This window comes from Bison bison, unplaced genomic scaffold (genome assembly GCF_000754665.1).
Source record: "Bison bison bison isolate TAMUID 2011002044 unplaced genomic scaffold, Bison_UMD1.0 scf7180017864240, whole genome shotgun sequence".
Taxonomy (NCBI): Eukaryota; Metazoa; Chordata; class Mammalia; order Artiodactyla; family Bovidae; genus Bison; species Bison bison.
In genome coordinates, this window is record NW_011494812.1 from 2880453 (window position 1) to 2901983 (window position 21531).

At 39.8% G+C, this 21531-nt stretch overlaps 1 protein-coding gene across 3 annotated transcripts in view; it reads right to left on the minus strand.

Moving 5' to 3' along the window:
* CD84 (CD84 molecule) overlaps positions 1 to 20694 on the minus strand; it is a 42068-nt gene extending 21374 nt beyond the window's left edge. Inside the window, exons 1-2 of one of the 3 annotated variants that reach the window (XM_010846906.1) lie at positions 20585 to 20692; positions 3690 to 4031 (exon numbers count right to left, since the gene is read on the minus strand). In XM_010846906.1, coding sequence (XP_010845208.1) covers positions 3690 to 4031; positions 20585 to 20666 — 424 coding nt within the window. In that variant the 5' untranslated portion in view covers positions 20667 to 20692. Of the gene's footprint in view, positions 1 to 3689; positions 4032 to 20584 lie in introns of all 3 variants that reach the window. The other 2 variants (XM_010846907.1, XM_010846904.1) reach the window with 2 other exon arrangements.
* Between the last annotated feature and the right edge of the window lie 837 nt (positions 20695 to 21531).

The window sequence follows — 21531 nt, forward strand, 5'->3', positions numbered from 1 at the left end:
GTTTATTGTCATCCTGTTTATTTAACTTATATGCAGAGTACATCATGAGAAATGCTGGGCTGGAAGAAGCACAAGCTGGAATCAAGATTGCCGGGAGAAATATCAATAACCTGATATGCAGATGACACCACCCTTATGGCAGAAAGTGAAGAGGAACTACAAAGCCTCTTGATGAAATTGAAAGTGGAGAGTGAAAAAGTTGGCTTAAAGCTCAACACTCAGAAAACGAAGATCATGGCATCCGGTCCCATCACTTCATGGGAACTAGATGGGGTAACAGTGGAAACAGTGTCAGACTTTATTTTTCTGGGCTCCAAAATCACTACAGATGGTGACTGCAGCCATGAAATTAAAAGACGCTTACTCCTTGGAAGGAAAGTTATGACCAACCTAGATAGCATATTGAAAAGCAGAGACATTACTTTGCCAACAAAGGTTCGTCTAGTCAAGGCTATGGTTTTTCCTGTGGTCATGTATGGATGTGAGAGTTGGACTGTGAAGAAGGCTGAGCGCCAAAGAATTGATGCTTTTGAACTGTGGTGTTGGAGAAGACTCTTGAGAGTCCCTTGGACTGCAAGGAGATCCAACCAGTCCATTCTGAAGGCGATCAGCCCTGGGATTTCTTTGGAAGGAATGATGCTAAAGCTGAAACTCCAGCACTTTGGCCACCTCATGCAAAGAGTTGACTCATTGGAAAAGACTCAGATGCTGGGAGGGATTGGGGGCAAGAGGAGAAGGGGACGACAGAGGATGAGATGGCTGGATGGCATCACTGACTCGATGGACGTGAGTCTCAGTGAACTCTGGGAGTTGATGATGGACAGGGAGGCCTGGCGTACTGAAATTCTTGGGGTCACAAAGAGTTGGACACGACTGAGCGACTGATCTGATCTGATCTGAATAGGTATAAAAATCCTTGCTAAAAACCAACAAGGGGGCACTCTTTCTGTCCTCTCTGATATCTATGTCAGAAGCTTTCTCTATATCTTTTATACTTCAATAAAACTGTATTACACAAAAAGCTCTGAGTGATCAAGCCTCATCACTGGCCCTGAATCAAATTTTCCTCCTCCAGAGGCCAAGAATACCAGTGTCGTTCACAGCTCATAGCAGCAACCTTTCAAAATCTAGTGTGTATTTTACATTTACAGCACATCTCGATTTGTACTCATCATCTTTCAAATACTTAGGAGCTACATGTAGCTACTGACTACCATATTGGATGGGGCAACTCTAGATGAGCACTTCTCAAACTGTAGCACACATAGGAATAGTCCAGAGAGAATGTTAAAATACAGATTCCTGGACTTCACCACCAAAGGTAAGGACTGGGGCCTGAGAATTTGCATTTCCAATAAGATGCTGCCACATACAGACCATAACTTGAATAGCACTGCTTAACACACCACACACCTGCCAGTGAATTCAATTTTAGTGATAATAACTGTACTAATATTTGACCTCTTAAAAGCATTTTGCATTAGCTACTGGTGAAATTAAGATTAAAAACCAAAATGAAATATCACTACACACTCATCAGAATGGCCAAAATAAAATATACTGACAACATTAAATGCTAGAGACACCAAATCATTCATACATTTTTTATGGGAATGCAAAATAATTTGGCAATATTTTTAACACTAAAAATGACTTAAAAGTTTTGGAGAGAGTTATCAAGCCATGAAAAGGTATGAAGAGAACTTAAATGTATTTTATTATGTGGAAGAACCCAACCTGAAGGGGTTACATACTATGTGATTCCAACTAGACATTCTGAAAAAGACAAAACCATGGAGACAGTTTCCTCTTTGAAAAAACCCTGATGCAGGGAAAGACTGAAGTGAAAGGGGAAGAGGGTGGCAGAGAATGAGCTGGTTAGATAGCATCACTAGCTCAATGGACATAAATCTGAGCAAACTCTGGGAGACAGTGAAGGATGGAGCCTGGCATGCTGCAGTCCATGGGGGGTCGCAAAAAGTCAGATACAACTTAGTGACTAAACAACAACAATTGAGACAGTAAAAAGATCAGTGGTTGCCAGGGGTGGTGTGGAGGGGTGAATAAGCAGAACACGGAGGGTTTTCAAGGCAGTGAAGCTACTCTGAATGATACTATAACGGTGGATAAATATCATTGTATTTTACCATTACCCATAGAATGTACAATACTAAGAGCAAACCCCTAATGTAAACTATGGACTTTGGTAATGATGTATCAATATACATTATTAACTGTAATGAATGTATCCCTCTGGTGGGAGATATAGACAATGTAGGAGTCTAGAACTCCTGTACTTTTACTCAATTTTTTCATGAACCTTGAACTGCTCTAAAAAATAGAATCTATTTAAAAGGGGAAAACAAAGTTCTGAAGAGTGATGATGATTGCACAACAATGCGAACATATTTAATGCCACTGAGTGTTACACTTAAAAATAATTAACATGTTAAATGTTATATGTATTTAATCACAATAAACAAAAAAAGAAAAATGGATTTAGCATATGATTTCATTCTTGGGCATTTATCTTAAAGAAACAGAAAGTCATTTAATGTAGAAACTTGTATACAAATACGCATAGCAACTTATTTGTAATTGCCTCCAAACTAGAATAGCTTCTTAGGTGATGCCAATGCAGGAGACATGAGAGATGCAGATTTGATCCCTGGTTTGGAAAGCTTCCTGAAGAAGAAAATAGCAACCCACTCCTGTATTCTTGCCTGGAAAATCCCACAGACTGAGAAGCCTGGTGGGCTACAGTCCATGGGGTTGTATATAGTCACACACGACTGAAGTGATTTAGCACCGAACTAGAAACAACTAAAATATCCCTCAGTAGGTGAATGGTTAAACAAAGTAGCACATCTATACCATGAAATACTATCCAGCAATAAAAATATATAACCTACTGATAGTTGCAATAATTAGGATGACTCAAAGAACTTATGATGAATGAAAAAAGCATGCATACTGCGTGATTCTATCCATGTAACATTTGTGAAGTAGCATAATTCTAGATATTAAGAGTGGATTAATGTCTTCCAGGAGTTTGGGAGGAGAAAGAGGGTGGTAATGAGTGACTGTAAAGGATGAGGGAATCTTGTGATGTTGGTCCACTTAAGTTTGTTGATTATGGTAATGGTTACATGAAGCTATTAATGTGACTAAGTTGTACAGAACTTCACATATACACATAAATGAGTGCCTGTATAACTGCTGAAATCTAAATAAGCTCTATAGGTTGTACCAATGCCAATTTCCTGGCTTTGATATTGTACTCTAGTTATGTAAGCTGTTACCGTTGGGAAAAGATGGGTGAAATGCACACAGGCACTCCCTATACATTTCTTTACACCTTTCTATGCCTCCATAATTATTTCAAAATAAAAAGGGTTTTTTAAAAGTACTTTGCATACTCTATCTTACTTGATATTCACAATAACTATGGGAAGTAAATAGTATGATTATTTTCATTTTATAGAAAAGAAAAACAAGGTTTACAGGAAGAGTACATTGCTAAATGCAAGCAAAGCCATACCCTCTCCATAAGCATCAATATATTTATGTAAGTACTTATAAGTATGAAAAGATTTAGGGAACCCAACTGTCAGAAATAAAGGTGTTTTTACATAGCAAATTGCAAAGTAAAAATAAAAAAACAAGCCTTCTCTCTTTCTACAACTTACGATAGACTTGAAGGTTGTAGGACCTGGTGGTCGTCACTTTAGAGGTCTCTACATTTATGTCGGCTTTGTAGATCCCTGAGTCTTCAATCCTCAGATTTCTGAGCTCCAGGTTATAGTTCTGACCTGAGACACTTATTCGTTCATGGTAATTTTGGTGGGTTATGGTAACTATGGGTTCTTCTCCGAAGTTTCCTGGTTTTACGAAAGCAACAGATGTTTTGGAATGCCAAGAAATGATGGTAACTTTCTGTGATGGTTGGATATTTAAGGGAAAAGTAGCTGACTCCCCCAGAATCCCATTCACTATGAAGATGTCTGTGTCGCTTCCAGCTGCTTCCAGACCTGAGAACATAAATAGAAAACCATAAACATTTGACAAAACCATAACCATTTGACTGTTGCTCCTTTTAGAATTCTCTTTCTCTCCAGGCTTGAATCTCCCTGAGGAACAGCTGATCCAGTTTCTTGATGATATCTTTTTTCCTCTTTTTTTTGATTTTACTTTAAACATATTTAACATGTTATGATGGCTAACTTTTCTAAAAGATTCTCATTCAAAAATTAAGTTTCCCAGTGAATTTTTTAATTATAAATTTATTTAATTGGAGGCTAATTACTTTACAATATTGTATTGGTTTTGCCATACCCAGTGAATTTTTAAGCAATCTATTTCATTAAAACATATTTATCTAGACACCTAGACTCTAATGAGAGTTAGATGGAATTTGAGAGATTAAGGCTGTAAATCTCCATATTTAAACCTCTGAGGTCTGAGATATTAAACATTTTCTTTCCCAAGGTCAAATTGCCAAGTGGTCGAAGAGCTGGGGACAAGAGCCTGTGATGGCTGCCATGGTCTTTACAAAAAAAAGTTACATTTATGCCTCTATTCCTAGAAGATATAGGCAGAGAGTGCTTTAGAGGTCCTGGAGTAAATATGCCCCAAGTTAGTGATTTTGAGGGCTCTTTTTGCTTACTGTCATAACTTCAGTCTGTAGATGAGTACCTGACACATAGAGGGTGCTTAGCAAATATTTGTGGGATGATTTAATAAATTAAATTCAGTTATGTGTTGCCTAGGCTCTTTTGGAGCAACTTCTGAAGTAAGCAAAGTTCATTTATTCATTTATACTTTTATGAATGAATGAACATATTTATTCAAGGACAACTTTGTTCTAGATCTTATAGCAAGTATTTATTAGTTTGATTATAATACAAACGCTTGTTGAGCCTCTACTCTTTAAAGCATGATGTCAAGAGACTAGGGTACAATGGTGAGTAAAAATAGACATGATTTCTGTTCCCTGGAACGTAAACGAAGAGAACAAGTTTGATAAGGTAACTACAAATAAGATAAAGGTTATGGTACTTTGAGAGAGAATAGGAAAGGGACGTGATTCATTCTGGGAATCCAGGAATAATTTTGGGATTGTAGTATTCAGTATAAAGCTGAAGGATGAAAATCTAACATAGAAAAAAAAATTAAAAGTTTATTTTGTTCTCTTCTCCATTACCTTATGAACATAAACTGATTTAATACATAGTTTGTAAAATGAATAGCAATATAATTATAAGGTGTTATTTTCTCCCTTTTCTTCTATTCTTTCATTACTCTGTTATTCTCACTGAGCTATATGGTATGAGAGGGTGTTTTGAGCCAGCATGTATGATATTCAAAACATTTAATAACCAATAGACACAAGCACTGACCAATCAAGAAGAGCTTCAGCCATAAACACTAACAGGGCCATTCTGATGAGTACTGACTGTATAAGCCCCAAAGAGCAGAGCAAAACTTTTCACTTAAGTGGGTTCAGCCTGACTCTAAAGTTTATTCAGGGCTTGGCATAAAGAGGATAAGAATAAAGGTCACTGAGAATACAAGTCATTGTGATGCATCAGAAAAGCAAAGGGATTTCTTAAACTGATGATGCTGTCTCACTATGACCACTCTTGCACTCTACCCCAGTACTTTCTGGACAAGCCAGGGACTGCTCACATAAACCTCTTTCCTTTCAGAACATCCAACATTTTCCCTTAGAAGGAATATCCCAGGCAAGGACTGGTGACTTAGTTGGGGTGGCCTAAGTAGAGATGGAGATGTAACAAGGTCCTGGGGTGGGGAGAAGAAGGAGACTAAGGACCCTTATCTACAAACATTTATTAAGTGCTAGGGCTTCCCAGGTGGCTCAGTGGTAAAGAATCGGCCTGGATTGGGAAGATGCCCTGGAGAAAGAAATGGCAAGCCACTCCAGTATTCTTGCCTGGGAAATCTCACGGACAGAGGAGCCTGGCGGGCTACAGTCCACCAGATCACAAAAGAGTGGGACATGACTAAACAAGTGCCACTCAGGGATGAATAGGACATGGTGGCAGCTCTGAGGAACTCAGAGCCCAGAGAATAAGATGCATGTGCATGCATGCGGACAGTAATACAATATGATGAGTACTAAACAGTAAAACAATAGCAACCAAACTACTGGGGGAACAGAAAGCGAGACTAAGCTTGTCTTTGGTGGCAGGAGTCAGAGTTAGCCAAAATCCATTCCTTGAAGGTTAATTCTCCCCAGATAAGCTCTGCCACTGTGTTGATGAGATCTGGTAGAACGGCACTTGGAGTGTCCCAGCCTGAATCCTTGAATGTCCCCAACTGGACATGTGACCTGTGCAGGGTACAGAGACTTGAGCTCAGAAGGACCTGAATTTGATTTAATGCTGTTGTGTTGTCATGAACTTCTTAATATTACTTGTAAAAAGACCCTATATTTTCATATTCTACTGGGTTCCACAAAGTGTACAACTGGCCCTGGTGCCAGATCTCACAAGGTTTTTTTCTTTTTTTTAATATCAAGTCCTTGTGCCTAATTTCCATTTCACTCTTTGGATTCAGGTTCAGTGTGAGAAGATGGAAAAGGTGGGGGTTCCATAGACTCATAATTCTGGTGGGTTTTCTCATCAAATCCCAGGAAATGGTAGGCAGTTTACTAAGGCTGAGATCTTAGTAGGAGGGCAGTTGTGCAGCCACAGAATGGTTGGTGGGTGGTGTTGCTTTTTGAAGTATATCTTGTCTCCTCTTGCGAGTCATTCAGGAAGTGGTGCTTGGGTATCAAACAGTCAGGGTGTCAGATAGCTAAGCTAGAGGAAGTCCTTTTACTATTTTGTGCTGTGGTGCTGCTGGTAAGACTCCTGGGCTTTCTGAGAAAAAGTGTAGGGCTTGCACAAGCATAATATGTACCTTTGAACACCCAACGGAGGTATGAGGCACCCACAAAACGACAGCAGGCAAAGAAAAGATAGGGAGGATGAAGTCATAGGTGCTATGAGCAGCCATAGCTGCTACTTCTACATATGAGCTGGTCAACCTTAATTAAGTCACGAGGCTTTTCTGAGTCTCAGTTTCTTCATCTACAGAATGGCAATAGTAACTATAAAATTTGCTTATCTAATTAGTGATCAGAAAAATCATATATGAGTGGAAACTCTTTGTTGACCATCAAGGCAAAATCAGATCAGATCATATCAGATCAGTCGCTCAGTCGTGTCTGACTCTTTGCGACCCCATGAATTGCAGCACGCCAGGCCTCCCTGTCCATCACCAACTCCCCAAATGCTAGTTATTTCTGAGGTTATTAATGATAACGATTCTCATTCTCATCCTCATCTTAACAATTAGGATATGCCCTTTAGGACTTCCCTAGTCCATCTCTATGATGACCTTGGTAACACCAAGATCATACTGAAGAATGTATGAAGAACCATTATTAAGGGCCAATTCAGGAAAAGCACAGAGGGACAGTTTTCAGTACCACTGCACTTGGTGGCCTCTCTATTCTTTTCTTAAAGACTTTGGTGTTTTAAGAATCTCCATATCAGCCAATGTTAATATTTATTTTTCTAGGTGCTGGGGGGACTCGAACACTATATTAATGTTGGAGGCAACTTTAAGAAAACTTAATTTCAGAGAGAATTTGTGGCACAAAAATATCTTAAGGACTTACTATGAAAAGCACTATGCAAGTCTATGACCAAGACAAGTTCTCTGTCCCTTTTAAAAATTTCATATATGGTTAGGGAAATAAGACACACACACACACATACAGACTCATAACTCACCTTTGCAATATGATCTGGTAAATGATAAATTCAAATGAATGGTAGGGACAGTAATTACAATAGGAATTTGAAGAAGGATAGATCACTTTGATCTGCAGTGGTTAGAAAAAACTTCTTGGAGGAAACAGAATTTGAAGAGGACCTTGAAGAGTGAAAAGAATGTTACTAGATAGAAAGGGAAAGAATTAGTGTCTCAGGTCTTCAGGTTCTGAATAAAGGTTTAGAAAGAGAAGAATGTGTGATGCAGGTTGAATAAGTATAGATTTGCTTAACAAAGTAGAGAGCAATCAGGCTAGAAATGTAAATTTAGGTTTAGATTTAGGACAGACCTGAGTTTGAAGTCTACACCATAGGCAGGGGGAAGCTATTAAAGTTTTTGAGAACGAAGGCTAATAATGCTTTAGGGTTAGAGTCATATGGTAATAATTTGTAGAAGGAATAAGAGGAAAGAAAAGCTGGGCTTGAAAGACCATTTCAGATGCTACTGTTAGCCATATGGGCATGAATCGAGGGGTAATGGGAATGGAAAGGAAGGGATAAATTTGAGAGATAGGACAAAGAAAGGCAAGGAATGAAGAGGCATGTCATAAAATTCAACAGTATATTGGGTGTCTAGTTCATGAGAGTGGAAAACTAATAGCTACTGGAATTTGATTAAATTTATGCTTGGAAGAAGTCAAAAGGAGAAGACAAGTTTAATGTCAGAAACATTGAATGTGAGATGATGGTGCACCACTAAATAAGAAGTTAGAAGAATGGAAGATAAGAAAAGTAAAAATGTATTCAAAGTATTGTTTGGGGGCTGTGGCAGAATCTGCTGGTTGTTTTCCAATATTTGTTTTCTACTTCATTCTTAGTAATATAATCCTTAATTTTTAGCAAGGTGTATGGTCACCTTGCTAATAAATATTAGGGCGAATAAAGATTATATCGCCCAACTTTCTGCAATCTCAGTTTGGTCATGTGACTAAGTTCAGGTCCATGGGACGGAAGTGCAAGTATTGTATTGACTTTTATGTCATTAAGAAGACGGCGTTTGCTTTCTTCATCTCTTCCTTGCTTGTTATAGGCTGGAATGCCATGACAGTGGATCTTGGACATTTTGGATCAAGAAGAGGAAGCCAAGTACTGAGAATCATGGAGCAGGAAGACTCAAAAAGTGTGGATCCCTGATGACCTTGTGAACTATTCTACCAACTGAACTGCCAACTCCAGTCATTTTACACTAACAAGAAATAAATTTCTTTCTTCTTTAAGGAATTCTTATTTTTGAGTCTCTGTCACTTGCCATCAAACTGAAATCCAAGTGGTTTAGGAATCATCTATGGAGAGGAGGTGATTGAAGGAGAGGGTCACTCAGGAAGAGTAGGCTGAAGTCCAAGGCTGAACCTTGTGATAAATGCTTACAGTTACAGAAGAGGCATTATCAAAAGAAACTGAATAGATCAAGCGATACAGTGGCAAGAGAGGCACCAATAGCAGACAAAATCATGAAACCCAGGAGGAGAAAGAATCTCAAGAAGGTAACTGTCACTGATGTCTAGTGATCCAGAGTCTTCAAGTGAGTTAAAGGCTGAAAATGACCCCTGGATTTGTCCATTTGGAGGTTACTGATGGCCTTTGAGAATGTAGTTCAAGTTAGGATGATTCAAATGGAGGCCAGAGTGTAGTGGATTGAGGATAGAAAAAGTGGTAAAGAAGTGGAGAAGCTTCATAGTGAAAGAAAGGTTATAAAATATAACAAATAGCTAGCTAGAGAGCCAAACAAAACCGATTTATTTTATTTTATTTTAAAATAGATGATACTGAAGGGGGAAGTGTGGTATGGAGAAAAAGAAGATAGAGATGTCCCTGATCTGGGATGGATGTCCCTACGCATGGAGTTCTTTGTTTCTCTCTCATAGGACTTGCCACACTGGGTGGTAGTCATGAACCCACATGTCTGCTTCTGGACACTGAGCCACTTGAATCCTGGGATCTTGTCTTAAAATCCCAAGCACCAAGCACAGTGAAGTATACACAGGCCACTAAGACTTGTGTGGAACAAAAAATGGAAGGGAAATGGTGTGCAGAGAAAGGTATATGTTTTCAGTCAGAGAAGGGTCATGCCTTCATCTGAAGTGGAAGGAAAAAAGGAAAGGATGTGTGAAAGGATATTGATATTTTGAGGTCTTGTTGAGAGTGAGGATAGGAGAAAGTTTGCTTGGCAAGATGGAAGAAGCGCACAGTTTGAGTCCAATGGGCCTGTGTTCTATTCCTGATAGTTACTGAGGCCCTTATCTTACTTAGCTACAAGATAGGATATAGTAATACCTACCTCATGAAATTGTTGGGAGGACACATAGATGTTGCTTAATATGTAGTGGACATTTTGGAACAGAGAAGATAAAATGCTAACTAGTCACCTGGGACTGCAAGGACATCCAACCAGTCCATTCTAAAGGAGATCAGTCCTGGGTGTTCTTTGGAAGGAATGATGCTAAAGCTGAAACTCCAGTACTTTGGCCACCTCATGCGAAGAGTTGACTCATTGGAAAAGACTCTGATGCTGGGAGGGATTGCGGGCAGGAGGAGAAGGGGACAACAGAGGATGAGATGGCTGGATGGCATTACCGACTCGATGGACGTGAATTTGAGTGAACTCCGGGAGATGGTGATGGATAGGGAGGCCTGGCGTGCTGCGATTCATGGGGTCGCAGAGAGTCGGACACGACTGAGCGACTGAACTGAACTGAGTCATGCTTGATGGCCTTCATATCTTCAGTAATGTGGGAAGCAAGAGGAGGCAGGAGAGGGACTACTTAAGAAGTGTAAAGTTAGGGGCACAGGTCTTGAATCTAGGGATATTTGAGCCTAGATATGTTATTTGGTGGGAAACTATTGAAATTCTCTGACTCTTAGGTTCCTTACCTTTAAAATATAGGTAATTATTAAATGCAATTATGAAGAAAGAACACTAAGCACAAATTCCTGGCACATAAAAATGATAGTTGCTATCATTATTTTGATGAATGTAAAATTTTTGAGGAAATGCTGCTCTAGGGAACACCGCCAGGAAGTTAACAGGTTGACTGAGGGGATGAAGGGACTCGTGAACAGGCTTGGGGCCCAGTGAAAAAGAGATGACTCGTATTTATAATATCTCATAATGAGTGTGAAGAAAGCAAAGAACTAAAGAGCCTTTTGATGAAAGTGAAAGAGGAGAGTGAAAAATGTGGCTTAACACTCTACATTCAAAAAACTAAGATCATTGCATCTGGTCCCATCACTTCATGGCAAATAGATGGGGAAACAATGGAAACAGTGAGATACTATATTTTCTTGGGCTCCAAAATCACTGCAGATGGTGACTGCAGCCATAAAATTAAAAGATGCTTGCTCCTTGGAAGAAAAGCTATGACCAACCTAGACAGCATATTAAAAAACAGAGACATTACTTTGCCAACTAAGGTCCATATAAGTCAAAGCTATGTACGTGATATGAGAGCTGGACTATAAAGAAAGCTGAGCGCCAAAGAATTGATGCTTTTGAACTGTGGTGCTGGAGAAGACTCTTGAGAGTCCCTTGGACTGCAAGGGAATCCAACCCATCAGTCCTAAAGGAAATCAGTCCTGAATATTCATTGGAAGGACTGATGCTGAAGCTGAAACTCCAATACTTTGGCCACCTGATGCAAACTGACTCTTTGGAAAAGACTCTGATGCTGGGAAAGATTGTGAAGGCAGGAGGAGAAGGGGACAACAGAAGATAAGATGGTTGGATGGCATCACTGACTTGATGGACATAAGTCTGAACAAGCTCCAGGAGTTGGTGATGGACAGGGAAGCCTGGCATGCTGCAGTCCATCGGGTTGCAAAGAGTCAGACGTGACTGAATGACTGAACTGAATGAGTGTGATTTCCTGATTCTCATAGCCAGACCACAGCAGGATAGGGTGGGAGAAAGGCAATACTTCTAGAAGAGAAGCAAAGGCAAGAAAAGGCTTGAACTCTGTGATGTGGGCTTGGATGGAAAAATTGGTTCCCCATGACCTCTAGATAGCTATGGTGAAGAGGTAACCGGAGGGTCAGGATGACCCCAGCTTGAACAGAGAACACCATGGACAGTCTATTCACTGGAGCTGGGTTTCCCCTCCTGGAAGGGAAGCTGGACATCTTTCTCAGCCTTATATATCTTTTGTGTTTTAGATGATAACTCCTGTTTCCCTGGATGAACCCATGTGAATGGGTGAACTTTACAAATATACATTTCATGATAAAGTAGCTGCCCAAAACCACTGATTGAAAGAAGGAAATAGAGAATATGAGAATAAGAAATGTGTTTGGAAAAAATAAAGACTTAGAAACTTTATCTGGGTTAGAAATATTGATGGGGTAGGAGGAGGTTAACTGGCCAGAGGGAAATTCTTCAGACCTGAGTAAGGGAAATTTACTGAGAAGTAAATTTACTAGAAGTTGGGTAAAACCCAAAGAGATTACAAAATAACAATTACTGATGGCAACAGAGAGGGCATTTAGACCTAAACTTCATAGTTCTCCTTCAGTTCAGTTCAGTTCAGTCCCTCAGTCATGTCTGACTCTTTGCAATCCCACGAATCGCAGCATGCCAGGCCTCCCTGTTCATCACCAACTCCCAGAGTTCACCCAAACTCATATCCATCAAGTCGGTGATGCCAACCAGCCATCTCATCCTCTGTTGTCCCCTTCTCCTCCTGCCCCCAATCCCTCCCAGCATCAGGGTCTTTTCCAATGAGTCAACTCTTCACATGAGGTGGCCAAAGTATTGGAGTTTCAGCTTCAGCATCAGTCCTTCCAATGAACACCCAGGACTGATCTCCTTTAGGATGGACTGGTTGGATCTCCTTGCAGTCCAAGGGACTCTCAAGAGTCTTCTCCAACACCACAGTTCAAAAGCATCAATTCTTTGGCGCTCAGCTTTCTTCACAGTCCAACTCTCACATCCATACATGACCATTGGAAAAACCATAGCCTTGACTAGACAGACCTTTGTTGGCAAAGTAATATCTCTGCTTTTCAATATGCTATCTAGGTTGGTCATAACTTTCCATCCAAGGAGTAAGAGAGTCTATTAAAAACAAAGACAGTGTACATTTGGGGTTTCAAGGGACTCCTCCCTAGTCTCTTAGATCCTATCTCCTCCCACCTGATCTCATATCCTTCTCTCCACTGCGCACTCTAACCACACTGACTTTCTCATTCTTCAAACTGGCTAAGAACACCTTAGAACCTTTTCTATTAAATACTTGCTGCCTGGTAGGCTGCAGTCCATGGGGTTGCTAAGAGTCGGACACGACTGAGCGACTTCATTTTCACTTTTCACTTTCATGCATTGGAGAAGGAAATGGCAACCCACTCCAGTGTTCTTGCCTGGAGAATCCCAGGGACCGGAGATCCTGGTGGGCTGCCGTCTATGGGGTCGCACAGAGTCGGACACGACTGAAGTGACTTAGCAGCAGTAGCAGTCCTTTTTTTACAACACCCTTTCCAGCACTCCTTCACTGTGAAACTCTGTTCCAATGTCATATCTTCAGAGAAAGCCTCACCATGTTTAAGTAGCCGTCTCTTTCCCATCACTCTCTATTGCCTTGCCTTATTTATTTTTCTTCACAGCAGTTATGACTACTAAAGCATTGCATGTGCATATTTACTTATTGTCTTCCCCACCTTTCAACCCCATGAGAATATAATGGCCATGCAGTCTTTTTCTGTTTTGGTCACTAGTACTTCCCTTACAATTAGTGGATGATTATTAAATATTTGTTAAAAGAATAAATACTTTTTTGGCAACTGACTCACTTTCCCTTTTTCTAGCAATAAAAAGCAAGATAGAAAACTTAGAGTAAGAGAAACAGTGAGGACAAGAAATAACTCTACATGTCTCTGGCTCTTGGTAAGGAAGGTTCAGAGTATAAACTGATTAATAAGAAAGAGCAGTTGGCTAACAGTAAATTCTTTCCACTCCAATATTCTCATATTGTTAACAAAAATTTGCATATGTCCACAGGCTAGGGAATCATAGCATGGTGAGTAAAAGATCAATAAACAAGACTGAGCCAAGGTTCTATTGCCAATTAGCTAAATGACCATGACTAAGCCAATTACCTGCTAAACCACAGGATTCTATTGGTAAATGAAATAAAATTTCTCTACTACTTTTGAGGAAGTATGAAAATTAGATGACATGACACCGCTCTCAGGTATATACAGCAATAGAGAAGAAACTAGAGACCCCAAAGGGAGAGTTGCCCTGAGGGGCACCCTCTTTCTGCCCCTGTGTCAGACACTATGACTTAGTAATGAAAAGCCAGACTGCCTGAGCTTGAATCCTGCTCCTGCCAGGTTCTAGCCATGAGGCCTTGGGAAAGTTAACCTCTCTGTGCCTTGGTTTTATCAGCTTCTAAATAGACTAACAGGAGCACTTCATAGAAGTGTTATATTAAATGAGTTATTATTTGTAAACCTATTAGAAAAGTACTTGGCATATACTAGGCACCATAAGTGCTTGTTATGTAAAATAAGAAAACATTGTTGCAGAGATTAAAATAATACCCCCAGACAACTCTTATGGAAAAAAGGAGAACTGGAGTATTATGGAGATGTTACAAAAGGCCAGCATGAAGGTTTTCATATGAGTGGAAATAAGGAAGGGTGTATTGTTGCTTAATAGCTACCCAACCCCCCTTGCTTCTTTAGGACCCTTCAAATCAGCATTTCTTGATATTTCTTCAGTCATAGCTAACTTTCGCCTTGTCTCCTCCCATCCACTGCTTCCCTGAGTATGGCAGGTCTGGAAAAGAGTTACCAGAGGCAGCAGCACCCAGAAGAGAGATGGTTGTAACTGGTTATTCTGAGTGCAGGGAAAGAAGGACAAAGAGGAAGCAAAGGGTTAGCTGCAAGAAGCTTTGTGTCTTTCTCCATGAAAATGGAAATTCCTTGCTTATGAGGGTTTTAAAACAAGGAACTTACCACCTCCATACAGTTCAGTTCAGTTCAGTCTCTCAGTCATGTCTGACTCTTTGGGATCCCATGAACTGCAGCACGCCAGGCCTCCCTGTTCATCACCAACTCCTGGAGTCCACCCAAACCCATGTCCATCTAGTCGATGATGCCATCCAACCACCTCATTCTCTGTTGTCCCCTTCTCCTCCTGCCCTCAATCCTTCCCAGCATCATGGTCTTTTCCAATGAGTTAGCTCTTCGCATCAGGTGGCCAAAGTATTGGAGTTTCAGCTTCAATGTCAGTCCTTCCAATAGTATACTATTTTCTGCTGGCTTGTTTTTTTCTTTACTTTATATAATCTTTATTGAGATTTAGGGTGACATGAATCCTCTTCTGCAAAATAAATACACACACACACACGCACATAGATTCTCAAAGATGAGATCCTGGCACTCAACATTTTATCATTACTCAGCACTCTATGGACATGAATCTGAGCAAACTCTGGGAGACAGTGAAGGACAGGGAAGCCTGGTGTGCGGCAGTCCTTGGGATCACAGAGTCAGATACAACTTAGTGACTGAACGATAACAACAGCACTCTAAGCATATAATAAAAAATGGAGTATAGTGAAGGAAAAGGTGTAGTGGGTATGTACCTCCACTAACATCAGTCACCCAACTGACTGCTCAGACCTCTTTCTTTTCTAACTTCCACATAGCTGAGTCTAGTTACCCCCAAACTTACAGATTCATCCTTCTCTTAAGTTCAAGAGAACAAAAGTCTGATTTGGGAATTATTCGAGTAGCCCAAGTGACCTGGCATTGACCTTTGGGCTCCTGTTGTGGAAGCACTCTGGCTGCTCTGGGGTCACACACTGATCTCCAGGGCTGCTCTGGCATATTGGGTTGATGAGGGGGTCACTACCCCCTCTACTGGAGTCTCACGTTGTTATAAGGATGCAGCCTCAAGCATCTCTTGGAGACTGGAATTTAAAGCTAATGTCCTGATATCTACTTTTATCCATACATAATATATTCTTCCATTTCTGTAATTGGGCTTTTGTTTTTAAGCCCTTCTGGAAGGTCTATGGCAATAGTCTGCTCAAATCTCTTTCTACAACAGAGGCTTTGTCTTTATCTTGAAAGTGAAAGTCACTCAGTTGTGTCCGACTCTTTGCAACCCCGTGAACTATACTGTCCATGGAATTCTCCAGGCCAGAATACTGGAGTGGGTAGCCTATCCCTTCTCCAGTGGAGCTTCCTGATCCAGGACTCAAACTGGGGTCTCCTGCATTGCAGGTGGATTCTTTACAAACTAAGCTATGAGGGAAGCTGAAGGCCCCTCTCTAATAGGACTTTGGACTAATGGCAAATTGACACTTGCCAGGACTCTTCTCCAGGCGTGAAATCTTATCTCCAACTCTCTCCCCTATTTCTTGTGTCAGCTGCTGGAGTGCCTCATGACTGTGCTCTACATTCAGCAGAACATTGAGATCTTGTTGACACTGGATCTTTGCTTGTTTTGAAAAAGCAAATTCAAATCATTCTATAACCATGCTCATGTGAATGGTACTTGATCCACGTCTCGAGATGGTTATTTCTTTGGATATTCTACCTTGCTGGCCTGCCTAAACTTCTGTTACTGGCAAAGGCCTGCCCACCAGCCTCCAACCTCCTCTGTAGGTGAGTACAGATAGGCCCAGTCTCTGCTGAATAATCACCACTCATGATAAATCCCAAAGTGTGATAACCATCAGCCTCAGAGATAATATACTATTCTATTTCAGCATCAAAGTGGTGAAGGCATCACTGACTCAGTGGTTAAGTCTGTAGACAGGAGTTCAAATCCTACTTCCTCCACTTTTTGGCTAAATGACTTCTGTTTTCTTCTGTAATATTAATAGTACCCATCTCAAAGGGTGTTATGAGGATTAGACAAAATAACATATGCAGACTACTTAGAGTAATGACAGATATGTAGTGACTGATCCATAAGTGGTTAATTATTACTATCGTTGATAAGAGAGGAGAAGGCAGCAAGGGGAGGGATTGAAGAAAGAGAAACAAGAAAGGTATGGAGAAAAGGAAGAATTAAAGGAGTGTGAGAGAGAATATGTAGAAGGAAGTGAGTATGGAGCAAAAGCAGTGGGCTCTTGTTTTTTATCCCAAATGGTTGGCGGCTAGTAGAATACTTGGAAGGACAGTCAGAGTCACAGTATTCACAGGTCATGATGAGGAAGCTGAGATCACAAACATAAGACTGTGAGTCTTGGCTCTTCAAGAAAACTTTTCCAACATGGAATGGTCATGAGCTTGCACACTCAGACTCCTCTTATTTCAGTGCTTTCCAGCGGAAAAGGGGATTTTTTAATTCCCTTTTCCCATTGCATCTCAGCTGCTTAAATTGTTCAGAATTCATTCCAGGGAAGTAAGTACAGTCAGTGTTGACATCTAAGCTCAATGCTAAATATCAGGGACCATCTTTGTCAGGAATAGCAGCAAGAGAGATATGGGGTACACTTTTGCACTCAGGAAATGTTGGTAGAATAATCTTTAAGAGGCAAACATATCCATTCAACAAAGCCAAATGGTACATGAAAGTACTGCTGGTTTTTCTGCTATAAAAACAAACTCCCACCTCTCATTAATGGGTCCTTGACAAAGGGAATATTTCATCCCTGGTTTTCTCTTTGGGAACTTCAAAAGCCCACACCTAAGTTCAAATTCATACCATCTTTTCACCGGCTCATGTTCCTTGGATCATCCTAAACAGAGGAATCTTGGCCAAGATCTCTGTGTAAGAAAGCCCTGGCTCTTTCCTAATACCATATGAAAAGCAGGTGAGAAAAACAACAGCATTAGCTAGTATTTGGTAAGCACCTACTATATTCAAATACTGTGCCAACTGTCATACCTGGGTTATCACTTTGATTCTCAAAAATCTTATTGTACTAAGAGTTCTCCCATTTTGAAGTCTAAATAACAGTGTTGGGTTGGCTGAACCCAACCCAGCCCAGGATGGATTGCCCCCAAATATGCCACTATGACATATGATTTTTTTCTTTTTTTTTTTTTGTCGGCATCATTTGTGGGAATCTCAGTTCTCAGACCAGAGATTGAACCTAGGCCACAGCAGTGAAAGCCCAGAATCATAACCACTTGGCCACCAGGAGACTTTCCATATTGATTATTTTGAATAAAAGTTGATTGAGAAGAAGCCAGTGCAAGAGAAAAACTCTGATTCTTCTCTATCCCCCTGAAAGCAGAAAATAAACCTCACAGCATCTGGAGGTATAAGGACATCCTTATCAACAAAGACAGGGAATCTGGGGGCAAGAAGCTTATATAAACAAATCTTGTTATTTTAATCTACCACTTCAAGCCCCAAGTCTGTTTACACTCTTCACTAACTGATCACCAAAAGCCTGAGTTTCTTTGTCCTGTTGATTCTTCACAAATTTATTGTTTCTTTGTCTAAAAAGTAAAAGCTGTTTGTTTTGGCCACTTCTTAGTTTCCGTTTCTATGAGACCTCTGCGTGCAAAAATTAAAATTTGTTACTCAGTCTCACAAACTTAGAGAATGAACTTATGGCTGCCAGGAGAGAAGGATGGAGGGGACAGGATAGTTAGGGAGTTTTGGATGGACATGTACACACTGCTGTATTTAAAATGGATAGCCAATGAAGACCTACTGTATAGCCCAGGGATGTTACGGGGCAACCTGGATGGGAAGGGGGTTTGGGGAAGAATGGATACATGTATACATGTGGCTGGGTCCCTTTGCTGTTCACCTGAAACTATCACAACATTGTTAATTGGCTCTGTGTGTGTGTGTGTGTGCATGTGTGCATGCATGCACACATGCTCAGTCCTGTCTGACTCTTTGCAACCCCCTGGACTGCAGCCTGCCAGGCTCCTCTGTCCACAGAATTTTCCAGGCAAGAAAGGGTTGTCATTTCCTACTCCAGGGGATCTTCCCATTCAGGGATCGAAACAGTGTCTCTGGTGACGCCTGCATTGTCAGGCTGACTCTTTTACCACCGAGCCTCCAGGGAAGCCCCTAATCACCTATACGCCAATATAAAATAAAAAGTTGAAAAAAAATGTTTATTTTCTCCTGCAGTCTGTCCCATATCATTTTTTTAAAATTTATTTTTTAATTGAAGGATAATTGCTTTACAAAATTTTGTTGTTATGTCAGTTTTATTATTAGTCCAGCCACAGAACTCAAGAGGCAGAAGAGGGAAATATTCCCCTTTCTGACAACAGGTGGATTTTATATAACTTTCCCAAAGTTCTAAAGCTAATGGATGAATGATTCATTGCTAGCTGATTCAATAACTTTGATTTCCATTTTAGTAGATGAGGCAAGTGTATCTTAGAGCTGCCTCTCATGTAGTGTACAGTAGCCCTTTGAAGAGCATCAGGGACTTGAAAACTGTGAGTGAAAGGTCAGAAAAATGTGGAGCAGAAAGAACTATAGCCCTGGGATTAACACAACAAATGTTCATTTTCAGCTCTACCAATTTCAGGCTGTGAAATTTTAGGTGAATTGTTTAACTCAAGTCTTAGATTCTACTTTTTTTTTTTTTTTTGCATAATGAAATTAAGAACATCTATCTTGCTTATTTCAATGATCTTAGTATGTATCACATAAGAGTATGTACATAAAAATCGTGAATGCTTTGCTAGTTAAGTGGTATCAAATGCTTCCCTGTCCAGCCCTTCTTTGAAAGACTGGGGACATCCCTAGATTTCCACTTAGGTTCTATCCAATATTTTCCCCCATCTACTTGCATTTTCTACTTGTCTGTTAGGGTGACTAGCACAGGCTCTAAAAATTTGACCTGCCCAGTGGATACAATCTCAAGGAAGCTCACATGAAGGAGCCATAGCTTTAAGCGGTCAGGGGAATCAGAGATACCACAGTGCACCAATTGTACCTTTTCTAGAAATCCTAACCCACTAGATTCTCTGTGTTCTAACTCATGCCAGGAATTTGCTAGTGCATTTCCAAAGCTGATAAGAGACACTATAAGTGTTTTTAGAAATGATACTTTTTACATAAACAAGGCAATTGTTCAGATTCAGTGAGATAATATATGCAATGACAAAACACTCCCAAAGCTATGTTAATGTTACATAGTGTCCTTTGTACTAACAACAAGCAATATTCATGTGACCATTATACTTTACTGTTAAGCCTTATGTAACAAAAACAGGATTTTTAGTTCAACTTCTCCATTTCTTTTTTGAGAACTAATTTGTTTATAAAACATGGATAATACTCTCTTCTCCATTAATTTTAGAGTTTTTGGAGGACAGAAGCAGAGTAGTAGCTTTGAATGTGCTTTGAAAATAAAGGGAACTTAAAGAGATGAAGTTTTTATAATGATAATTATAGTCATGCGTCACTCTAATTTGCTGGAGCAAGAAATAATTAAGTCATATCTCTGTTAAAATTTATATAACACATTCTAAAGCCCCAAAAAATTGCTTCTAAGTTTTTCAAAGTTTTGGACTATCTATTCCTTTGTTGGTTTTCTGGGCAGGTCTACCATGAGCTGATGCTTCTGAGCAGAAGAGTTTTTCTCAGATGTTTAGAGGCTGAGTACAGATAAAATTCAGATATATAAACTATAAAGCTGAAAACCAGATAGGTTTGGATCTTAAGTCTCTTCCCAGTCAGGAGGATCCCTTTTGAGACCCAGGGTGTTTCTATTAAAGCAGGCCAAAAGGACATTTCAATAGCCTCCTTAAGGGCAATTTCCAAAACTTAATAGAAAATTAGGAGGATATCAGCAAGGGTCAGAACTCACAGGTTGGTAGGCAAAAGAGCAAGATCCATAGGTGGTGATGAGCCATCTTTTTCACTATAAACTTCTGCACACAGCATGGCATTCTTTCAGTGGAGAATCAGTTTCACTTCTGTTGCCTTTTTATAGCCACAAAGGAAAGGAAGTTGAGTTAACTCATGATGGACTGACTAGTTCTTTTTTCTGTTGTATAAAGTGCTTAGCAATAAATATTTATTGAATGCCTACTATGTGCCAGACACTATGTTGGCACAGGCAGTATAAAGAGCCACAAAGCGATTTGATCTCTCTCCTTTCATGGAGCTCATATTCTTGTTACGGAAATCCACATCAGCAGGCAGTGTAGTGTGATATGTATTTCAAAAGAGAAAATAAGAGGAACTAGGAGGGCAGCAGAGACATCTAATCCAGGCTAGGACAGTGTCAGGGAGGCTTCCTGAAGGAACTGATGACCAAGCTGAGCCAGATCTGAAGAGCAAGTTAGCATAATTAGGAGAAAGGTGATAGGGATCAGGCAATGGGAAGAATGTGTTAACACTGTAAGAGCTTTATAAGTGATAGCAACTAATATTGCAAAATTATTAATATTAGCATATGCAATAATAATCATGTAGAATTCTATTATACAATTGTATATAACTGTATAATTATTTGTACTATATGATCATTATAATCATATATGTAATAATAATATAATGTATATATCAGATATACAGGTATTATCTGATAATAATATATAGTTATATATATATAAGTTTAATAACATATACAGCTATATATAAAATATAGATATTATCAGATATCAGATATTATCTGATAATGTATCTTATCAGATATAATATGGCTATATATAATTATAAAATTGTTATAAATTGTAGTGTATTATATTACTGTATAGACTGGTTCCAAATAGGAAAAGGAGTACATCAAGGCTGTATATTGTCACCCTG